Consider the following 21,232-nt stretch of genomic DNA (forward strand, 5'->3'; position numbering starts at 1 on the left):
GGACTAAACCTAACAATCTTCCCGTCACACATCGAGCCCAACTCTTCCATCACATACAACCCATGCGATCTCCCGAAAACGTCATCCTAGGTCCCGAGTCAACTCTCCAGTCACATCAACCCCGTGTGACCCTCCGGAGATGTTCACGAGCTCCCCCGTCATCACGTGACCCAAGAGATGTTCCAAGTTTCTTGACCTTTTGACTCTGATATCATCTGTTAGAGTGCGTAGCGGATTCCGGTGCCGGCTCGTGGGTACAGCAGGCCGGGCCGGAATCTGCTGCGCACTCTAACAGAGAGGCTCCTTGCCATTTCCCTCCTCTATTCAACAAAATCTAGTCTCGGCAACAGCATCGGTCGTGATTCTGTGTGCATTTTAATTTGCTTCTCTTATTATGGACGACATGTACCGACTTTGATTTGAATGTTGTTGTATTTGGTGGTGCTACGCTACAACTATGTGTCAAGTTCATTGCAGCTTGCAAGACTTTGCATGTGTATAAAAAAAACATGGAACTCTATTATTATGTGACTGTTTTGAACTTTAATGATGCTAATTTCTCTCCTAACCTGGAAGCAATTTAATAACATTTCCTACTGCACATCACCTGTACAGGGCCAGTCCTAAGATTTGGGAGGCCCGGGGCGAAAGTAAAATTTGGGGCCTTTTAATATAAACATTATACAAATATATATAAAATATTACCAATAAATAATTGAATGTATCTAAAAGTAATATTCATATTAAATTATTTATACATATTACATTAAAAGTTTCTTCTAACATTCCTTGATGCAAAGTCACTTATGATAGAGTTTATGTCAATCTCATCCAACAATTTCTTCTCGATGCATAATGTTGCCAAACCATTTAACCTCTCCTGAGTCATTGTTGACCTCAAATAGTTCCTCAATAACTTCAACTTTGAAAAGCTTCTTTCAGCCGATGCGACAGTCACAGGCACAGTAAATAAGAGTCGGTAAGCAATGGAGACATTAGGATAACAATCCACATCTCTGACATGCTTAAAAATCTCCATAGCAGACATTACGTCATCTGGCAAAGTGAATTTCATAATCTTCAATTCAGAAATAAGATCATATACCTCAACATCAGATGAACCATCAAAAGAAAAGGTTTCTGCAAATTTAATGCAACATTCTTCAAGTTCATTATCATTTAATGACTTCAAAGTGCTTGAGCTCATCAAAAATCCAAATATATCTTTAAACACCATGAGTTCTTCAAATCTGTTCTTCAAAGAAGCGATTGCCATATCAACCAAAACAAAAAAAATATTCAACTTCAAAAGCCTTATCAGCTTCAGGAATTTCTTCTTGGCAATTACTTTCATCAAATTGTTTCTTCCTCGTAGCACGACATTTTTCAGGAAATGATGCCTCCACACCCATGTCTGTTGCAATACCTTTGGTGATGATCAGACTAGAAGAAAACCCCTCATTTCTGTAATTCTCAAAGTATTGCATTATACCTTGTATTTGCTTCAAAGTAGAGTTAATACACAAGGCTGGTGACTGCAGCTTCTTGCTCACTTTATTTACAGCAAATAAATATCATGCCAGATAACCATACCAAGTAGAAACTCAAAGCTGCCAAGTGCATCAAATAAATTTTTTGCATCACTTCTATCCTTATATTCAACATCAGAATCATGATGTAACTCAGACAAAGCGGATCTTAACTCAGTAGCTTGATATCTTATTGTTGTAACACTTTTGATTCGACTCTCCCAATGAGTATTGGATAATGATTTCACAGTTAGACTAGGAACATGTTTAAGCAAAATATTCCATCTTTTCGTAGAACCAAAAAATAACACATATATGTGTTGAACAATTCCAAAAAATGAAACAACTTTCCCACTAGATTTTGCCATATCACAAAGAGTAAGATTTAGACTATGGCAAGCACATGGCATATACAATGCTCTTGGATTGATATCAAGTAACCGTGTTTGTACCCCTTTGTATTTTCCTTTCATATTAGAACCATTGTCATATCCTTGACCCCTTATGTCACTAATAGTTAGGCCAAAGGACTCCATAGATTCAAGCAATACATTAAAAAGCCCCATACCAGATGTGTCATCCACCTGCAAGAACCCCAAAAGTACTCCTCAATTTTTATCTTGCCATCAGACAAATTAACACATCGAACTAATAAAGTCATTTGTTCTTGATGACTGACATCAGGGGTACAATCTAGGATAACAGAGAAATACTTGGCCTCTTTAACAACCTTTATGATATAACTTGTGATATCAGAAGCTAAAAGAGAGATCAACTCATTCTGAATTTTGTGACTAAGATAATGATAATGAATTTCTTTGTTCTGAATACGTCTAAGGTGGTCTTGCATTACCAAGTCAAATTCTGCAATCATCTCAACACAAGCTAAGAAATTACCATTACTATTGTTATAAAGCTGCTCACTACTTCCTCTGAAAGCCAAATTGCGTTTACCAAGAAATTTCACAATGGCTATTATTCTTAACAAAACTTGCCTCAACCGTTCTTTCTCCTTTGTGATTTGCTGCTGCAATTCTTTGTCAATTGTTTCCTTTTTCCGCAGTCTAGCTCTTAATTTATTCCAACTATTCATGTTACTAATATGCTCAACACTATTTTCATGTTCTTTAAGCTTCTCACTGATATGCTTCCAATTTCTTAACCCATCACCTGCTAAGGAACTAGGACTCTTGCTAGTGCTAGACTTGAAGATCTTACAGCAGAAACAAAAAACTTTGTCAACATGCTTTGAATAAACTAACCATTTTCTATCATGTACCTCTCCATTGCTTAATTTTCTAGAATAATGAGCATATGAAAAATGTCTTGAGGCAGCATCTAGAGGAAATTTGATATTTTCTTCTCTTATAGGCCCTTTCTCGACTAATATGTCTCTTGCTTTATTATCAAGATTATCCCAATTTCTTGGATCATAAATATCTGAAGTGTAAATTGGTTCCTCATCAACACTAGCAGACTGTGCATGTGCACCTGATGCATTTACTGTGGTCTGAGAGTCACTTACATTGTTATCATCGACGTTGATGTTAACATTTTCTTCCTGATTCCCATTAGTTGGTTCATCCGCAACAACTATTGCCAACTCATCTGGGTTCGTCGAGGCCCCCGTATTACTCTTAGAGCCATGATAACTCTTGCAAAATTTATCCATAGCTCCTCTGTGTGATTCTATCAACTCATCCACACGTCTTTTCCTTTTCATTTTTTCGCAGCCTGATTCATATTTTCTAGACGACATGATATCCCAATTCCCACAGTGCTAAAATTATTATAAATATACAATAGTTATAAATCAGTTGAGATTAAATAACTTGTGAATTAATAATTAATGATATGGAGAATTGGGGAATTGGTAATCAAGCAGTGTACCTATGTGCTGATGCAGTCGAACAAGAAGAACACGCGCACGATGGCACGAGTCATGACAAGGATCGCGTGTGCATGCGCTGGGAGAGCGGGCGCAGGCGCGCAGCACGCGTGCGGTGGCGTCCCTGGCCGACGCTACGGTAGTGCGGCGTGCCGCGTGCGGCGGCGGCGCTGCGGTACCAGGAGGCTAGGACGCAATCTACTACCTGCCTAATCGTGTGCGATCTGCTGCGCACGGCGCACCTATCATCCGAACTCCAATTAGAACTCCAACTACTAATTGGTACGGTAGCCTGCCACCTATTAGCTGCTAATTGCGTTGCCCTTTAGCTTTAGGCCGGCCCAAAGCCCAAAAGCACTTGAGTACCTCCTGCTACCTGACACCTGGGGTGGGGCCCCTAGGATTTGGGGGGCCAGGGCAGCCCCCCCCCCCCCCCCCCGGGCCGGCCCTGCACTTGTATTGTATCTTACTATTACTAATTGAAGACTGTTTTTGAAGCTTCCAGGTGAAGCCACCTAGGATCATAGGTAGACACTCTAGAAAAAGAGAGAAATTCTAGAAATTCTCACAAAAAAGTAAAACATCTAGCCATCAATTTGTAGACTCGAATCATCATAGCTATTGGATCTATTATGTTTTCTAAAAAAATTACCCACCTATACCATTATCAAAATAGCCTAAAGTAATCCCTAAATCTGCCTCTAAATTACCCACCATGCCATTATATAAAATAAACTAAAGTAACTTCTAATCTAACTTACCCTAACATGATGTGTACAAAAAATTCAAAACAGATGTAAGTAAATCTAATTTCTTACGTGACAGATGCACGTACATACATGGTCTATTTTTTCTAAAAAAATATACTAATGGTTGCATGTGAGTAACCTCTAATCTAACTACCCTAACATGATGTATACAAAAACTTCAAGAAATATTATGCAAATCTAATTCCATTACGTGACAGATGCACATATGTACTTAATCTATTTTTTTAAAAAAATATACTAATTGTTGTATGTGAGTTGCAATGTACATACGTAAATATATCTTTTGACATCTAATAGATTATTTCTTTAGGTAAATAATAATTGCGTTATATGCAACATATTTCAAATGAGATGTGGCAGGTCAAATTTTTAGGGGACGTGACAATTGTATCGTACGTAACATTGTAGCAAAAAATTGCTTTGACATGAGATTAAATTGTTAGCAACATCAGAAATAGCATACATATGCAGATGTGATGAATAAAAATCATACTATGAGACATGGCAGACATGGGACCTATATGCCGTTGCACGGTAGTAGAGAAAAAAATTATTGGAAAAAATTAAAATGTTTATGATGCTATGCACGCATGCTGATAGGACTTTAAAGAGATAAAGACTAGATGGATGCATGCATGTATGTCACCGGTAGTTGGAAAGAAGTGGGTTGGTAGTTTTTTTCTATTTTCTAATTAGTTTTTCTTAATAATCAAGGGTCTAGATTTAATTCAGGTCTTAGGTAAGAGGTGTACTTTAGCAAGGTCCGTTATCAAAATTACTCACTTATGTTATTATAAAAATAATTTAAAATTACCTTTTAAATTTGTAACAAAATTATCCACCACTAATACTTAAATAAAAATATCTTAAAGTAACCCATAAATGTACATCTATATTACCCACACGTGTTATTATTAAAAATAATATGAGGTAACCTAAATTTTAATCCAAATCATCTTAATTAGAAATATAGACCAATATATGGTTCTAAATCAAATATTAGTATATGATATAATTATTAAGGTACATATGCATGATGTGTATCATAATTTATAAAGATATGGAGCAAGTGACGAGAATATTGATTTCTATGTTAAAAGTATGGCTCAAACTTAGGATCCATTATTAAAAAAATTGAAGCGCATAACTGCGATGCAACGTGAAAACTTAAAGATTGTAAATGTGGATGAAAATATTATAGAATAATTACTAACTAAAATCTATCACAATCGAATAAAGATAATAAGTATATATCTATATAACTATTGTGTTCGAATATTTAACAAATAAGAGGTAGATCAAGGTAATGTAATTACTAACTAAAATCTATCACAATCGTATAAAGATAATAAGTATGTATCTATAGTTATATAACTATTGTGTTCGAATATTTAACAAATGAGAGGTAGATCAAGGTAATAGTTTTGTAGCAATGCGGCCTCAATTTTTTTCCTATTGGAGACTAAGTTCTATGAGACACATTAGAAAAAAGGACAAATCCTAAAATTCTCACAATTAGAAACATCAAACATCAATCCAGTAAACTCTAATACTCATAATCATTGGTCTGTTATATCTTTAAAAAAGTTACCCACCACTTTCATTATGAAAATATTCTAAAATAAACACTAAACCTTTATATAAATTGCCGAGCTCTTCCAATCTAATTTACTTATGCATATCATTATAAAGCATAACTTAAAATGTTATTCTAAATTTATATCTAAGTTACCCACGTATGTTGTTATTAAAAATAATCTAAAGTAAGCATGTAAATCGTAATCTAATTATCTTCATGTGCATCATACATAAATGTACCAAAGTAAGATAATAGATGATTCTAAATTACCTATTATGTCATTGTTAATATACAAATACTAACTTATGGTATACACACATGATGAGTGACACCATATCGACCATTTACACATGTATGTGAAGAAGTGATGAAAAATATTGATTTTTATGCTAAACATAATATATGGAGGTGCGATACAAAATGAAAAAGTGTGGATTTGGATGAAAGGTGTAGAGTAATTATTAATTAAAAATCAATCACAACTAGAAAAATATAAGTAGACATCTATATGAGTATTATGTCGAAGGATTAAAAAATGAGAGAGTAATAGGTAAACAATCTTAACTATTAATTAGAAGTTTAATTTCTAAATAATTTTCAAATACAATAACTTTTAAAAGCATTAACCCGGAGCACGGGTTGATAGGCTAGTATATGGAACTGGCATCGTCATTGCCAATTGGTGATTTTGTCAACCTGTTTGATTCTGCTAGCATGAGAGGGCGGACAGCTTCTTTCAAGTGTGCTTGCTGTCATGATGAAAGTTCGTATCTATTGTTTCTTTTTCTCAGCTTGCTTACTGAACATAGCTAAAAAATTTAAACATCAGCCATTTGCTTGATTACCATTTTTCGCACTGAAAATGTATATGCTTATTTGTATGAAGGCCCTGCTGGTTTGTGGTTTGCTTGGTTCGAGTGAGCGTCAGATAAAAGTAAGGCAACTTTGTATACCAAATACCTTAATTTCAATTAACTTTGCTGTTGATGATAGCATGATAAGGTTGTCTTAATCAAGAGGTCAATAACGAAGTATATGCAGCGTGAATTGTGTAATTTATCTCTCCATTATCGAGTGGTACGTTTTTTGCAATAAGAGTTATTTTGTTAGAGATTCAAATATAAGTATACCACGAATATTTTTTTGAAAAAGTTTAGCTCTCAATTATAAATGTCTGGCCGGATGACCCGTACCAGTGAGATTATTCATAATTTTTTCTCCATGATCTTAGCTATATGATGTTTAGAGTCTACTAGATTGATGTCCAGATGTCTATGATTTTTGTGAGAATTTCCAAAATTTATCTATTTTTGCATCTCATCAGGATAAATGTGAAATCTCTCTAGTTAGTAATAGTAAGATAAAACAAGAACAATAGAACACATGCAAATAACATACTGTACAACAAAGCCTTCTAGTTCCAAGCAAGCTAGGATAGATTAGAGATAAAAACAGCAAAAAAAAAGATGCAGTAGTAATAGTAGCAACAATAATAGTAAAATGATTTCTGTTTGAGGATCTTGTTGGTCCTACCTTGACTTACTTCTTTTAGGTTTATGTCCATCACCAGTTAGCCACGATACAGATAGGATAACACTGAGGCTTTTCTCATAGTTTAAATCAGAATACATAAAAACATATTGAAAAAAGAGAAGGGGGCTTTATTGGCGTTTCTGAGGCAAGACCATTATTTTTGCTGCTAAACAATCAGCATCAAGCAGCTAAGCTAAATAGTTGCCATACTGATGCCCATACATGTGCTTCCTCTGGTCCTGGATTCTTTGCTAAGCTAGATTTTGTTGTAAATATCAGGAAAACGGCAGGGATTCCCCGCCACGTCCTCAAGAAATCCAGCCTTCTTGCAGAACTCAATTGTATCAGCGATAGTTTCCTTCAACGATCTGACCTTCCACCCCAGCTTCTTCAGCTTGTCAGACGTCATTGGAGCTGGGTGATCCATGTCACAGATGCTCTCCCTGCCAATTTCAGATCGTGTCAAAGTTAAACTTTGCTAGGTTCTTTATCAGTATTTACGTCAAAAATAGGTTCTTTTATCAGTATACAAAAGAACGAAAGGACAAGAGAATTGTCACGTAAGAGAAAGCTTACTTGCTCATGAAAGGGTATTCAGTGTACATGCTCTTCAGTAAGTCCAGCAGGTCACGGGCACTGATGAAATGAGGTGCGCAAATGTGCCTACCGGAGGCTTCAGGTGCCTCATAGACCAGCAAAAGAGCATCGGCCGTGTCCCGGACGTCAACGATGTGCCAAAGCTTGTTCCTCATTTGATCAGGGCCTCCTGCATGAAGATAAAAGATTGTGTAGCTGTAATTATCACTCTAGGAAAGGTAACTGAGTTGTGAGCATAAGATGATCAACTGAAATCAATAGTACAATAAACTGCAACTACTGGATCTCCTTTTTATTAGTTAAAGAAAAAGGAATCCAACATATATTTAGGTCATGTGTGATGAGTGAAACCTTTCAGGAAGTAGACGAGGAACTGGCAGCTTGTGTTAAGCGTTGATTGCAGAAGGGGACCAAAGACCACGGCTGGGTTGACCGTGACAACATCCAGCCCGGTTTGCTTCTCATACTCAAGCGCAGCCTGTTCCGAAGTGATCTTGGCAACAGAGTACCAATCCTGTAGTCACACGCGGCGATGTGACGAATTCAAATTTGCTAGATATTGACTGATCAAGTTGGCATTTTAAAATCAGGTCATGAGTTGTTTAGGCGTTCCTTGCTTCCATCACTGCTGCTAGTTTACGGTGCTAGCTAGTTACCTCGTTATTCCTGCAGGCTTCTTTGTCTGACCAGCAACCTTCATCTTTGATCTTGTCCTTGGGCCAATCTTTCGGGTCGATCTCAACAGCCACCATGGATGAAACAACGACCACTCGACGCACATTCGCAGCCGAGGCAGCCTTGAGTACGTTTGTGGTGCCATTAACAGCAGGACCCAACATTTCTCGCTGAAAAGTTGTGCACGGCGTGATATATGTGGAGAAGAAAATATGAAAAAAGAGGAGCAGAAAGCTATGGCAAGTTGGAATGGACATCTATCGTTGTCGGACAATGAACATTTTTGGTTTTCAACATCGGATTAATGCGTGCGCATAGTTCTTGAATTCTTGCATGCAGTTGTTTTTGAGATAAAAACACACATGAGGATGAAGAACACAACCTTCTTTTTGTCCAGTAGGATGTCGCTATCTTCACATGATCGCTAGCTGTCATCTGATGGTGATATATTCGTAGGTACTATTGCCCTCTCTAGGATTTACCCATTCATATCTCTTTAAGAATTATATGGGTGATGTTATATATAGTTCAATCACAATTTTTTTTTTCTTCATCCATCTCCCTTCCATGCCCGATAACAATTCCTCCTAGAAAAAAAAACAATCCTAACCCTCGTTGTCGGCATGGACTAACTATCCAAGATTTTCAGTTGATTAGGAGGCGTGAAAAAAATTATATTTAGATCCCATGTACTCCACCTATAATAACTAAAAGTTTATTACAAATATAATATCCCACAGCAAAGTTACCTCTGGATCGGTTATTTTCCCTGAAGGAACTGGAGTGGCAACATGGAAAACACCTTGGCATCCGACGATTGCAGCTGCCATGGCGTCATAGTCAAGGAGATCGGCCTTGAAAAGCTTCAGGTTTTCAGATGCCTTCTCCAACTGCCTCAAATGGGCGGTCTTCTTCTCACCTGAAACAGAAATACACAAAATAAGACCAGCAACTCTCAAGCTGTCTCTGTCGTTTCTTCTCGAGCTGCAAAGCTGTCTACTGCAAGCAAATATGGCAGCAAACGTTATAAGTATTCAGAGCATCAGGGAGTTAGGTTACCCAGGTCGCGGACGGTGCCGTGGACGGTGTATCCGCGGGCGAGGAGGAGCTTGACGAGCCACGAGGCGATGTACCCGCCGGCGCCGGTCACGCACACCGTCTCCCCGCTCCCGGCAGCGCCCTCCTCCGTGCGTCCGACCATCCTGCTCCTGCGTAGTTGCTGCCCTCGCTCGTCGTCGATGAGCTGGGCTGTGCTGTGCCCGCGAGGTGTGGCTGTGGCTGTGAGCAAGAAACCACGCCCCACTGGCAGCTGCTGATATAAGGCAGATCACACGCGCCCCGTCGTTGTTTTCCAAAGGAAACACCGGGCACCAGAGGAGTGGCTAGGAGCTACTACCTGCGCCAGCGACGAGTCAAGTCAATTAATCAAAGCAGTTTTCCTCTAGATTCACGTACGCCTTTGGCTCGATCGATGGTCAGGCACGAGGAGGGGTATGACTTGACTCTGTTTGGGACTGTTTTGATCGTCACAGATCGCAAATTGGCAATAAAAAGGCCGGATTGTTTGTAGTGATGTGCGCACCACGAGCTTGGACCTTTTGAACATTTCTGAACCATAAACTAAAGAATAGCATGTGCGTCCAGGCATCCCTAGTACTGGAGGCAGCTCCTGATAAGTTATATTACATTGAACGAGAGATTCCCTTGTATCAAGATCTGCCCATTTATGCTTCACAGCTATATTATTTTGTCCTATGATAATAAAGTTCTTATCTTTCAATAAAGAAGTAGCAGCCAGAGATCTACAAGATCGTGTAAAGAAAGAAGAAAGGGTGAGAGTTTTGCCTGCAAGGTCGCGTGTAGCCAATAAAAAACCAGAAGGACACTCTTTTGGAATAAGAAGCGCTGGGTGCTTCATCTGCCTCTATGATACAGGTTCTATTCTCCTTTCCATATGATCATGTTCCAAATATGATATTGGAGGTACACTAGTAGAAAACTCGCCTTCAGTCCCAGTTGTTAGGGACCAAATCTCCCGAAAATCTATCCAAGATTAAGCAATCGAGATGAAAGGGGGTCTTTAGTCCCGGATCGCTCAACCGGGACTAAAGACACCCTTTAGTCCCGGTTGGTACCCTTTAGTTCCGATTGGTTTTTCCAACCGGGTAAACCCTAAAAAAACCAATCGGGACTAAAGGGCATGCATGAAAGCGCCTGCCTGCATGCTGCCTATAATTTCATGCATCACGTACCCTTTAGTTACCCTTTAGTAGTTAAGACTTTTTTTATAATAAAATCAAACTAGTATTTATACAATTACTATATATACAATTCTTAGCATACTATACAAATCTTAGCATAGTATTTATACAATTAGTATATATATATACAAAAATTTGCCCCAGTCATTCGTTGGATCTTCCCGTTATGGTGTTGCTTGGTGCGTCTAATTTTCATCCATCGTAATAAAATTCTTCTTGTAGATTTACCACCTTGTCCACTGGGAATCCTATGAGACCTTCACATATTGCCCCTTATTCTTTCCTTCTCCAAGAGTCTTTGTTGAATTATATGCATATGTAGTTTGGAAATATGTGAATGTTACATGAACAATTAAATATAAGGAGCTAGAAAATAATTAATTATTAATAGTTTTATTTTACGTACTTTAAAGTTGTGCAGCGTCGTCTTTAGTCCCTTGGGTCCCACAAAACTATGCATGTGCTTACAGACGTAGTAGCCACATAGATTATTCCCGGGTTCCTTTCTTAAGCACTTCAGTAGGGAAAAAATAAGTTATGATATATTTGTGCTATAGAATGTACAAAATGTGCAAATTTCATACGTACCGGGAGGTCTGTGTTCCATATAAGTTTTTCTTTGAATGGACCTTTGTATTTCCTGATGAATTGTCCCTATACGCTGCAGATTAAAATAATGAATGATACAGTGTTAGGTGAAAATTTAAGAAATAAATTTTTGCACAGAGATAAAGGTCTACAATTATTACAAGTCTAGCATGTCTTGAATGTCTTGGTAATTTTCGGAGGTTTCCTCAATGAATCAAAGACAGTGACGTGGCTTCTATCCGGCTTAATTATTAGGAGGATCCAGTAGAAACTGCGTACGTAAATGTTCATGTTAGAGCTAACTAACATTAATCAGGTAAGGAAAAAGAAAACGAAAATAGATGGTATACACACACTTACTTGAAGTTGCAAGGAAGTAGTATGCATTTCTTATAATTTAGTTTGACCAGGAAATTGTATACTTCCACCAACATCTGAAAAATCTGGTATCTGGTGTTGGTTAACTAGGCATGGATCCATGAAGCCAACATGGAAGTACGCTTCTCGTCCGCACGTCTGAATTAGCATCCTTTATAAAATGGAAGACGAAGTTAGTAGGGTGACACATGCAAAAATAATAATAATATGAGCCAAAATTTACATATAGATAAACGGACACTTACAGAGCCCAGGTGCTAATGAGAGAGACGTCAAGGGCATCATGATGGTACACTTCATATATATCCTTGAATTCCAGCCATAGGACTTTCTCGCCTTCATCAAAAAAATCTATCGGTTTTACCTTAAGGGTGAACATTTCCCTGTCAATGGCGGACTGCTTCATGTACCATTCATGGAATTCGTACATCTTTGTTGATAGCTTCCATACCAACTCAGGCCATACCAGAGACTTGCCTAGCTCAAAGGTCCATTTCGGTTCAACTGGCTATGCAGTTGGCAGCTCACTTTGCCCTAGACATTCAGAAAGGGACATTCATATTTCTTGGATGAATTTCACTACTTGTTCTTGTTGATCCAAGGGTATTGCTGCTATCTTTTGAGCGTCTCTTTCTAATATATGGCTGAGGTGGGGGACAGTACCCCTTGAAGATGACTTTCCTTTCCTTTTTTGCCTCTCATCAGCCTTGACTAACATTCGGTCGATAGTGGTGACAGCGTCTTCTTAGCTTCTTCTAACATCTTTATAAAAAAAATTTAATTGTCTTCGATCTACTGGTGGTGGCTCCATTGCCTTTGCCTTTCTTTCTTCGACCATTTTCTTGAACCACTCCCTGCATTCTGCTTTGGTTTGGGTCTAGCGTTCCTCATGAGTCATTGCATCCCTGCGTTCCTCAGGAGTCAATTTAGGCTACTTTGTTTTCTTGTTTCTCTGTCTTGGCTTGGGAGGCGGTGGTCGCAATCTTAAGTGGTGTTGCAGGTTCCTTACTCGATGCGGCTCTTAGTCCCGGCGATGATGATCGGGGAGGGATGTTGTTGTCATCATCGCTCGCACCACCAGGATGTGCTGGAGATGGAGACCGTGATCGAGTAGGAAGCGACAGTCCTGGAGCAGGTTGTGCTGGAGATGATGGTCCTGGAGTAGGCCGTGGTGGAGATGACGGTCTTGAGCTTTGAGGAATGTTCGCTGCTAGTGATCTACGGGGAGTGGTGATGCCTCCATGCTGGGATGATGATGTAGCGTTTGCGCCATAGAATGATCCCGTGAAGCGCATCTCCTAGTGTCCTTTCCCCGTCAGCTCCCAGCAGGTCGAGATCTAGGCCTTCATATTAGCTATCAACGAGCTGCTCTAGGCTGACACTGGCATAGCCAGGTGGAATCTCCATGCCTTGGCTTGTCTGCCCTAGTAGGATTGGTAAGGCACTCCCGTACGCCACTTGTACATATAGTAGAAATAAAGAAGTTATTAAACTCCTGAGGCGTGAATGGATTGAGAAGATTGCATAAATATTATGTATAAGTATACTTTAATGGTGATGTTGTCGACCGGTTTATGCAGTGCACATGAGGTGCGTTGCATGATGACATCCTTAGGGAACCGTTGCTCGTCCACGGGTAATCTTGGCGTCTGCGGATTGGGGACCCGTGTGGAAGCTTCTTGGGAACTCTCTTTGCGGGAAATACTACATCACCTTTGCGGGAACTCTCTTCTTGGGAGGCTGCCTCTCGGCATCACCAGGATCATCTCGCCTGATCTTATACAAAAGCGCTCCGCACATAGGACAAGCATCCAATTTCTCGTATCCATCACTACGATAGAGGATACAGTCATTAGAGCATGCGTGTATCTTCTGAACCTCCAATCCAAGAGGGCAAACAATATGTTTAGCTTCATATGTTGTGGACGGCAATTCATTATTCTCGAGAAGAATCTTCTTGACAATTTTTAACATCCCCTAAAATGCCTTATCGGACACACCATTTTTAGCCTTCCATTGCATAAATTCTAGTGTAGTACCCATTTTTTTATGACCCTACTTGCAATCTTGGTACAATACTTTTTTTATCATTAATCATGTGCTGCAACTTTTCTGATTTTTCCTTCATAGTTTCGCAATCTCTATGTGCATCCTGTAGCACCTGACCAAGGCTATCAGTAGGACCGTCTTCTGCAAACTCATCTTCATCAACCTCGCCCATTGCAGTATCTGCAAAAGCTTGGCCTGCAGCCCAGTCCGGAATGTTGTTATTATCCTCTTCTTCTTCGCCGTCTTCCATTACAACCCCTCTTTCGTCGTGCTTGATCCAAACCAAATAGTTAGGTATGAAACCGTATCTAAACAAGTGGCTGTGAATAGTCCCCTGGAAGCCTGTGAATAGTCATTCTTGTTGCTGCATTGGAAGCATGGACAACATATGAACCCGTTGTCTAGCTTGTTCGCTTTGGCCACTTCGAGAAAATAATGCAAGCCATCAACAAACTCCTTGCTCCGTCTGTCCGCATTATACATTCATTACCGGTCCATCTGCATCGTATTACGCATGAAAATGGATTACATATTTTTCCTTTTTTATTTCTGTTATACACAGTTAATTTTAATATGATTTTTCGCATGCAGATCTTTAATATCTTGCCAACGTTATAAATATTAGGTTATATGTCAAATATATTGTTTCTTCATCCTTCTATGATTACAAATATCAGGTTCTCTTGTTGCGAATAAGTGTGTCATTTTCATTTCGCATCAAAATTCATCTTTACGTGCCTATTGATGGTTATTTGATATGCTCTACGACTTATCTGCATGCTATCATGATTGAAAGCATGTTAAACTTTGTAGTGCAAATGATGCTGAAAGTTTAGATATAGATAGAAATACATATATTTAAATATATATTTAAATTTCAGATCCAAACAACATGATATACTACGACAAACCATCCATTGACTACTATCTAAGAGGACTTTATGCATCCTTGAGCCACGAAGACGAAGGTTTCGCTAACCCAGCCTCATCCTTTGCTTTATTTGTGCCTCCTGCAACGGTAGTACTAAGTAGATGTGAAACACCTAGAACTGGCGATGGAGCATAATGACCACCAAAAGGAGGTTCCTGACCCGCCGCAACAGCATCTTCATGACATCTTTGCAAATAACGAAGCATTGCTTTCTCCCACATGCTCATTTTCTTCAGCTTATCATGAGAGCTAACTATGATTTTCCCTTTGCCGCAAGAAGAATGACGATCGCCCCCACCATCGCCACTACCTCCAACAGTAGAAGCCATCTCTATGTACAGAAATTCATACCTTAGCACTGCTTGCATACACACGTCCTCTCCATTCTTCCTCATTTTAACCAACCCATTTTTTCTCCCTCTTTAAAGCATAAAACAAAGCATAATAACAATAAATGAAAGGAGGATGAAGTAGCTAACTGTTGACGCCAGATTTCGTCACAAGTAAAATCGGCGTCAGGAGAAAAAGAAATGGGAAGGTACAATAGAATATAGGAGTGACAGTTGGAAATCGGCCGAATGGTGCTACAGTCCAGGATCGGCCGATGCTACTGTACAGGATCGGCCGATTAGAAGGTTGGAATAATTGGGCTGGTATGGGCTTGAGAAGGATCAGAAGGATGAAGAGGAAATCAGCCCATGAAGCGTATAATAACCAACCTAGTACGAGTCGTACTTGTAAATATTCGTTTTTTGTTTAAATTAGAGATAGAGTTCTAGTCAGATAAGGAGTCGTCTGTACGGGGCTATAAATAGCCACCTTTGTAGATCCGTAATCATCAACTACTCAATACAACCAATTACTATTTCCTCGTACTTACTTTCAAGCAGGCGACTTCGCCAAATACTTTCTTCTTTTTCACGAGTTCGTACGGGTTGGCGGGGCTGCATCAACTTGACCTCCGGCCGATCTTGTAAGTTCCGTTTATCGAGTAAATTCTAAGCTCTAACTTCGGGCGCATCGCTGTCGTTTCGTTTAGATTTATTCACTAGTTATCGATATTTACTAGAATCATAGGTTTTACCTGTTTTTCTAGTTTTATCACCAGTTATCCAGCTAGGAATCGGCAGTTTCGGCTTTCCTCATATTTTACTATTTAATTCCACGCATAGCCAATTAGGTCTGTTCCTAGTGTTGCTATTGTAGCGCTGTACTGATTACTCCAATAGTTTTCGTCCACACTGCTACAGTAATCGGTTGCCCCATAGCCGATTTCTTTATTACGGCAAATCGGCCGATCCGCTGATAAGCTCCCTCGAGATCGGAAATCTAGCCGATCGTGACTTTTGGATCTGACACGTATTCTTCCTTGCCAATCAACAGGTCAGATTGGCTGGCACGCCGCGCGAACCGCACCAGGGCAATCACCCGAACAGGAGTTAAGCAGATTCTCCCGGGTTGTGTGTCAGACGCTGGGGATTCGGTTGACTGATTTCTAGCGCCAACACTAACCTTCACAACATTTTGGATTAGTGAAATCCCCACGAAAATAAGGAAAAAAATTTGGGCAGCACCTCCCTTAGGCTTGCTTCGGCGCCATGGAGAGGACGATGAAGCTCTCTATCTTGTGGAGTGGAGTGGCTCGGACTGAAGTTCCAACCGGGACAAAAACAAACCCCTTTTGTCCCGGTTGGAAGTTTACTCCCGGTTGGAAACACCAACCAGGACAAAAGCCTCCCCCTTTTGTCCCGGTTGGAATTATCAACCAGAAGAAAACCTTTTGTCCCGGTTAGAGCTTCCAACCGGGACAAAAGTAGGACCATCGGTGGGAAAAAAAACTAGCTGTTACAACTGGGACTAAAGGGGGGCTTTAATCCCGGTTGGTATTTACAACCAGGACTAAAGCTCCACTCCCCCTCCCCCCACCAATTCAGCCTACCGTGACACCCCGCCTTTAGTAACAGGCCAACTTTAAACTGGGATAAAAGGGGACACATGGAAGGTGAGTTCTCTACTTAGTATCATAGCAAGTTAAGCAGTGCGGCGTTACACATAAACAGCTTGCATGCCATGCGCAAAATTACTCCCAGTAATACTTAAGGTACGGTGTCCCTTCAATATGCTCACAGAAAATGAAGTGAAAATTTTAGTAGCCAAGAGTGATTTGAAGTAGGAATAAATTACTTGTGATATTCGTACTAACCACCTTAGTTTTTGACGGTTCACCATTGACTACTGACTGTGTAGGTTTTAAAACTGACAAACCAAATCACATCACCCATGACTCCATGAGCATGTCTGCCACATTAGGACTACTACTTTTGTTGTATCCCAAGGTTTCTTCTTCGATCATTAAATCACTGAAAGAAACTAGCAAAGCAAAAAAAGTCAAGGTGAGTATCAAAACAAGCACAACGCAGGAGACAAGTAGACAGTCCAAAATCAGAATTTCCGTAGCAAGGATAATAGAGTACATACAGAGAACTCATTCTATATTGAATGGGTGATGTGAACAATCGTTGTACACAACTACATCTAGCTGACAGTGAACAATTAAAAGAGCAAGTCCCTCAACACATATGCATTATTGGTGTATGATATAATGTATCAATCAACAATGTTCTGTGTAATTAGATAAAAGGAGAAGCAATAGCCAGTTTGTTTCATTTATCTATATCCAGATGAAAAGGATGAGGAAGACGGCAAGGACATCCCTCCACATCCTGCAGAAGCCCCGCCTTCTCGTAGTATTCAATGCTATCAGACAATCTTTCCTCTATTGTCCTTGGTTTCCAGCCCAGATTCTTCAGTTTCTCCGACGTAATTGGTGTGATTATAGATTTAAGATCCGAATCATTGTCACTGCAGAAGACAATTGTAAGCCATGTAAATAAGTGCTAATAAGCAGTCAAGTTCTAACAACATAGTTATGGCAAGAGATCCACCAGTTTATGCAGTTGTAGTTAGGGTGAGTTTTCTTCAAAATGTTCAGTAGATCTTTTGTGCTAACTCGATCTGGTGCACAGAGGTATCTCCCAGATGATTCCGCTTTCTTGTATACCAGGAGCAAAGCATCAGCCACATCACGGACATTAATTACATGCCACAGCAAGTTGTTCATTATAGCAGGACCTCCTTAAGGGGTTGTTTGGTTCCTCTGACTTATTTTTAGCACCTGTCACATCGAATGTTTAGATACTAATTAGGAGTATTAAATGTAGACTATTTACAAAACCCATTACACAACTGGAGGCTAAACGGCGAGACGAATCTATTAAACCTAATTAGTCCATGATTTGACAATGTGATGCTACAGTAAACATTTGCTAATGATGGATTAATTAGACTTAATAGATTCATCTCGTCGTTTAGCCTCCATCTGTGCAATTAGTTTTATAATTAACTTATATTTAGTCCTAATTAGCCTCCGAATATTCGATGCGACACGGACTAAACTTTAGCTCGAGGAACCAAACGCCCCCTGATATAATCAAGCTAAGAGAATCCAGCAGTGTTACGTAAACTTCTGTAGTTAAGCGATGTAAACTATTGTAGTTTAGCGTGCATTTAAGAGGAATGAGTATGATTCAGCAGAACCGCGACAAAATAGAAAAGAAAAACATACTTGATTTAATATTAGAATTAACAATGAATAGAGATACCTACAGTCACTGCTGAAAAGATATCAGATGCTAGAAGTTTAAATCAGGAGGTAGAGAATGGTTACTTTTTCTGAAATAAACTATTGTTTTTCCTGATAATTTACATGAGAGAGAAACTGTGTACACATTGTAGGTGTAGAACACGTCGGCGTCTAGGGTCCATCCAGTACTCAAGGCCCCAGTAAGTCAGTAACCCAAGATGATGACAATACCATGAAGGATCTTCCTTCAATGTAATTCAAGCGAGGAAACTAACACTACTGCCAGTGTACTCTGATCCCATCTAAAACTTCAACCATACACTTGGTTATTAATACCAGTATGTTTTCCAATCAAAGACACTGAAATCACCATACATACATGTATTCTTACTATTACTAAATGGATATTCCTTATAAAGCCTCCACGTTAGTCCTCACAAAATGCATTATAAAAAGAGATAAATCCTAGCAATTATGAAAAAAAAAACAGAAACATCCAACCATTGATCCGGTAATGCTATGTGCCGCAATTCACAATTCAGACCATATATACACATGATGCATGAACGATAAATATATTTTTCATAGTTTAGCGATCATAAAACTGTTTCTTAAATATAATTATAAGTTTATAGCAATGCATTTTAAATATAATTATATTAGTACTCCATGACAATAAATTATGTTAGTTGCTAGTTCAATGGTATACTTCTATAAGAAAAAAAATACCATTACACTCATAATTCTTTGATAGAGCAAATCCAACATCTTAAGCGTTGTGGTGCAGGCTGAGATGCCTGTTTATGCTATCACAGTAACAAAGAGTGAGTCTAGGACCTAGAATCCATATTCTTAGTAAAATATATAAAGATTTCTTTAACAAGAGGTATAGTAAGCACTAGAGTTTCAACTTAATTAACATGCGAAGAAAAAAAGAATATGAATGGGAAGATAATGAACCGAGTAATTGGTAGCCAAAGCTTATCATAACCGGATAGAGATTACAAAGTATCTATATGGGTATTGTGTTAAAATAAATAAAAGGAGCACAAGGATAAACAAATTTGGTTAACTGTGAGTCTAAATTTATATATGAACTTCTAATACTAACGTGGCCTAAGTTTACAGTTATTAGTTTGTGCAGGAGCATGTGTTAATGGGCTAGCTATCCTGATAATAAAGAACAATGAATGGTAAGTAACAGAAAAATACATACACAACCTTTTATAACATAGATGAAGAATTCATTGCTGGCACTAACAGCTGGCTGCAGGAGTGGGCCTAAAACCAGACAAGGGCAAACTGTAACAACATTTAGTCCATTTTTCTCTGCATACTCCAAGGCTGTCTCTTCGGCAAGAGTCTTGGCAGCCATATACCAGTCCAGCCAGCCGAACTAGGTTAGCATTAGCCTAATCCTCCCTAGTAGCAATCAGTAGTAACAAGAAGTGCTAACTGAAATATACTTATAATCAGAAACTAGAAAATCAATTGGGTGCATCTGTCTAATAAGCAAGATGTTCATCTTCAAGCATGTGCTTTGTGGTGCTCTGGTGAACTTCCTTTACTGACAGCAATTCAGTGCCCCAACAAACTAACCTTGTTCTTCAAGCATAAATCTCTGTCTGACCAGCAACTTTCATCTTTCGGCTTGCCTTGAGGCCAATTCGGGTTAAAATGATCGGCAGAAGTGGATGAAACCACAACCACCTTCTGAACATTGTTAGCTGAGCAAGCCTGAAGAATGTTCAAAGTGCCTTTAACAGCTGGTGCCAATACTTCTGACTGCATTGTTAAGGGTCAAGGCAAACAATTAGAAATATCCGATGCTTAATGAGTAAAACTCAATAGGATACACAATTCCGGTAAGAAACTTGCATCTTCACAGTAGTGTATCAGGGAACTATGACGGTCAAAAGCCACAAAAACTCTGCTACGAAATGTGGCTCATGTACACTGACTGCACCAACAGTTAGTTCAACACATCCTAGTTCAGAAGGAAACACTAGGTACGGTCTGAAAGCAAATGGACCGAGTTCAGATAGGTTCTTGCCTCAGGGTCGACAGCCTTAACCGAGGGCACGGGAGACGCGACATGGAAGACCCCCTCGCACCCGGCGACCGCGGTCGCCAGCGCGTCGGGGTCAAGCATGTCGGCCTTGAACAGGCGCAGGTTCCCCGCTGCCCCGTCCAGCCGGCCCAGGTGGGCGTTCTTGGGGTCGCCTGAAACAGCGTCCACCGCCGCCATTACTCTCTGCACATCGACCCGATTCAACAGCGCGCAGAGGCGGCAGCCAACACTCACCTGGATCACGGACGGTGGCGTTCACGGCGTAGCCCCAGGTGAGGAGGAGCTTGACGAGCCACGACGCGATGTAGCTGCCGCCTCCGGTCACGCGCCGCGACGCCGACGGCGACGCCATCTCCTCACCAACCAAACACCAGGTGCCGGCCGGCCGGCTCGGCTTGCTGCTCCCGCTCGCATCTTATCTTAAGCCTCAGATGAAGCCACTTAAAACTTTAAATAACCTATGAAAATAGCCTAAAGAGCTCATACAACTAAAATAACTCCTTAAATTTATATCTAAATTACCAACGTCTGTCATTATATAATATAAACTAAAGTAACTTCTGATCTTCATCAACATTACCCACTTATACCATTATAAAAAAAATAAAATAACCCCCTAAATTTGCAACTAAATTGCCTAATACTAATACTTAAAAAAGCTCCTTTTGAAGCCACCTAAGATCCTGGTGGACACTTAAAAAAAAGAGAGAAATTTTTTTAAAAAGCAAAATATCTGGCCA

At 39.6% G+C, this 21,232-nt stretch overlaps 2 protein-coding genes across 3 annotated transcripts; both read right to left on the reverse strand.

Annotated features, from left to right (window-relative positions):
- Positions 1-7,241: 7,241 nt before the first annotated feature.
- On the reverse strand, positions 7,242-10,086 carry LOC117845746 (cinnamoyl-CoA reductase 1). Its single transcript, XM_034726813.2, has 6 exons — positions 9,631-10,086; positions 9,321-9,490; positions 8,553-8,741; positions 8,248-8,410; positions 7,876-8,065; positions 7,242-7,742 (listed from the first exon to the last, which is right to left on the reverse strand). The coding sequence occupies exons 1-6, from the start codon at positions 9,770-9,772 to the stop codon at positions 7,556-7,558; spliced, it is 1,041 nt and encodes a 346-aa protein (XP_034582704.1). The 5' UTR covers positions 9,773-10,086; the 3' UTR covers positions 7,242-7,555.
- A 7,245-nt stretch (positions 10,087-17,331) lies between these two features.
- Positions 17,332-20,896, reverse strand: LOC117846393 (cinnamoyl-CoA reductase 1). 2 transcript variants are annotated; one of them, XM_034727548.2, is made up of 5 exons: positions 20,727-20,896; positions 20,475-20,644; positions 20,021-20,206; positions 17,724-17,830; positions 17,332-17,640 (listed from the first exon to the last, which is right to left on the reverse strand). In XM_034727548.2, the coding sequence occupies exons 1-5, from the start codon at positions 20,842-20,844 to the stop codon at positions 17,442-17,444; spliced, it is 780 nt and encodes a 259-aa protein (XP_034583439.1). In that variant the 5' UTR covers positions 20,845-20,896; the 3' UTR covers positions 17,332-17,441. The 2 variants fall into 2 exon arrangements, 1 of the variants encoding a protein (XP_034583439.1); XR_004638292.2 differs by having other exon boundaries at positions 17,598-17,640; positions 17,724-17,953.
- Between the last annotated feature and the right edge of the window lie 336 nt (positions 20,897-21,232).

This window comes from Setaria viridis, chromosome 2 (genome assembly GCF_005286985.2).
Source record: "Setaria viridis chromosome 2, Setaria_viridis_v4.0, whole genome shotgun sequence".
NCBI lineage: Eukaryota > Viridiplantae > Streptophyta > Magnoliopsida > Poales > Poaceae > Setaria > Setaria viridis.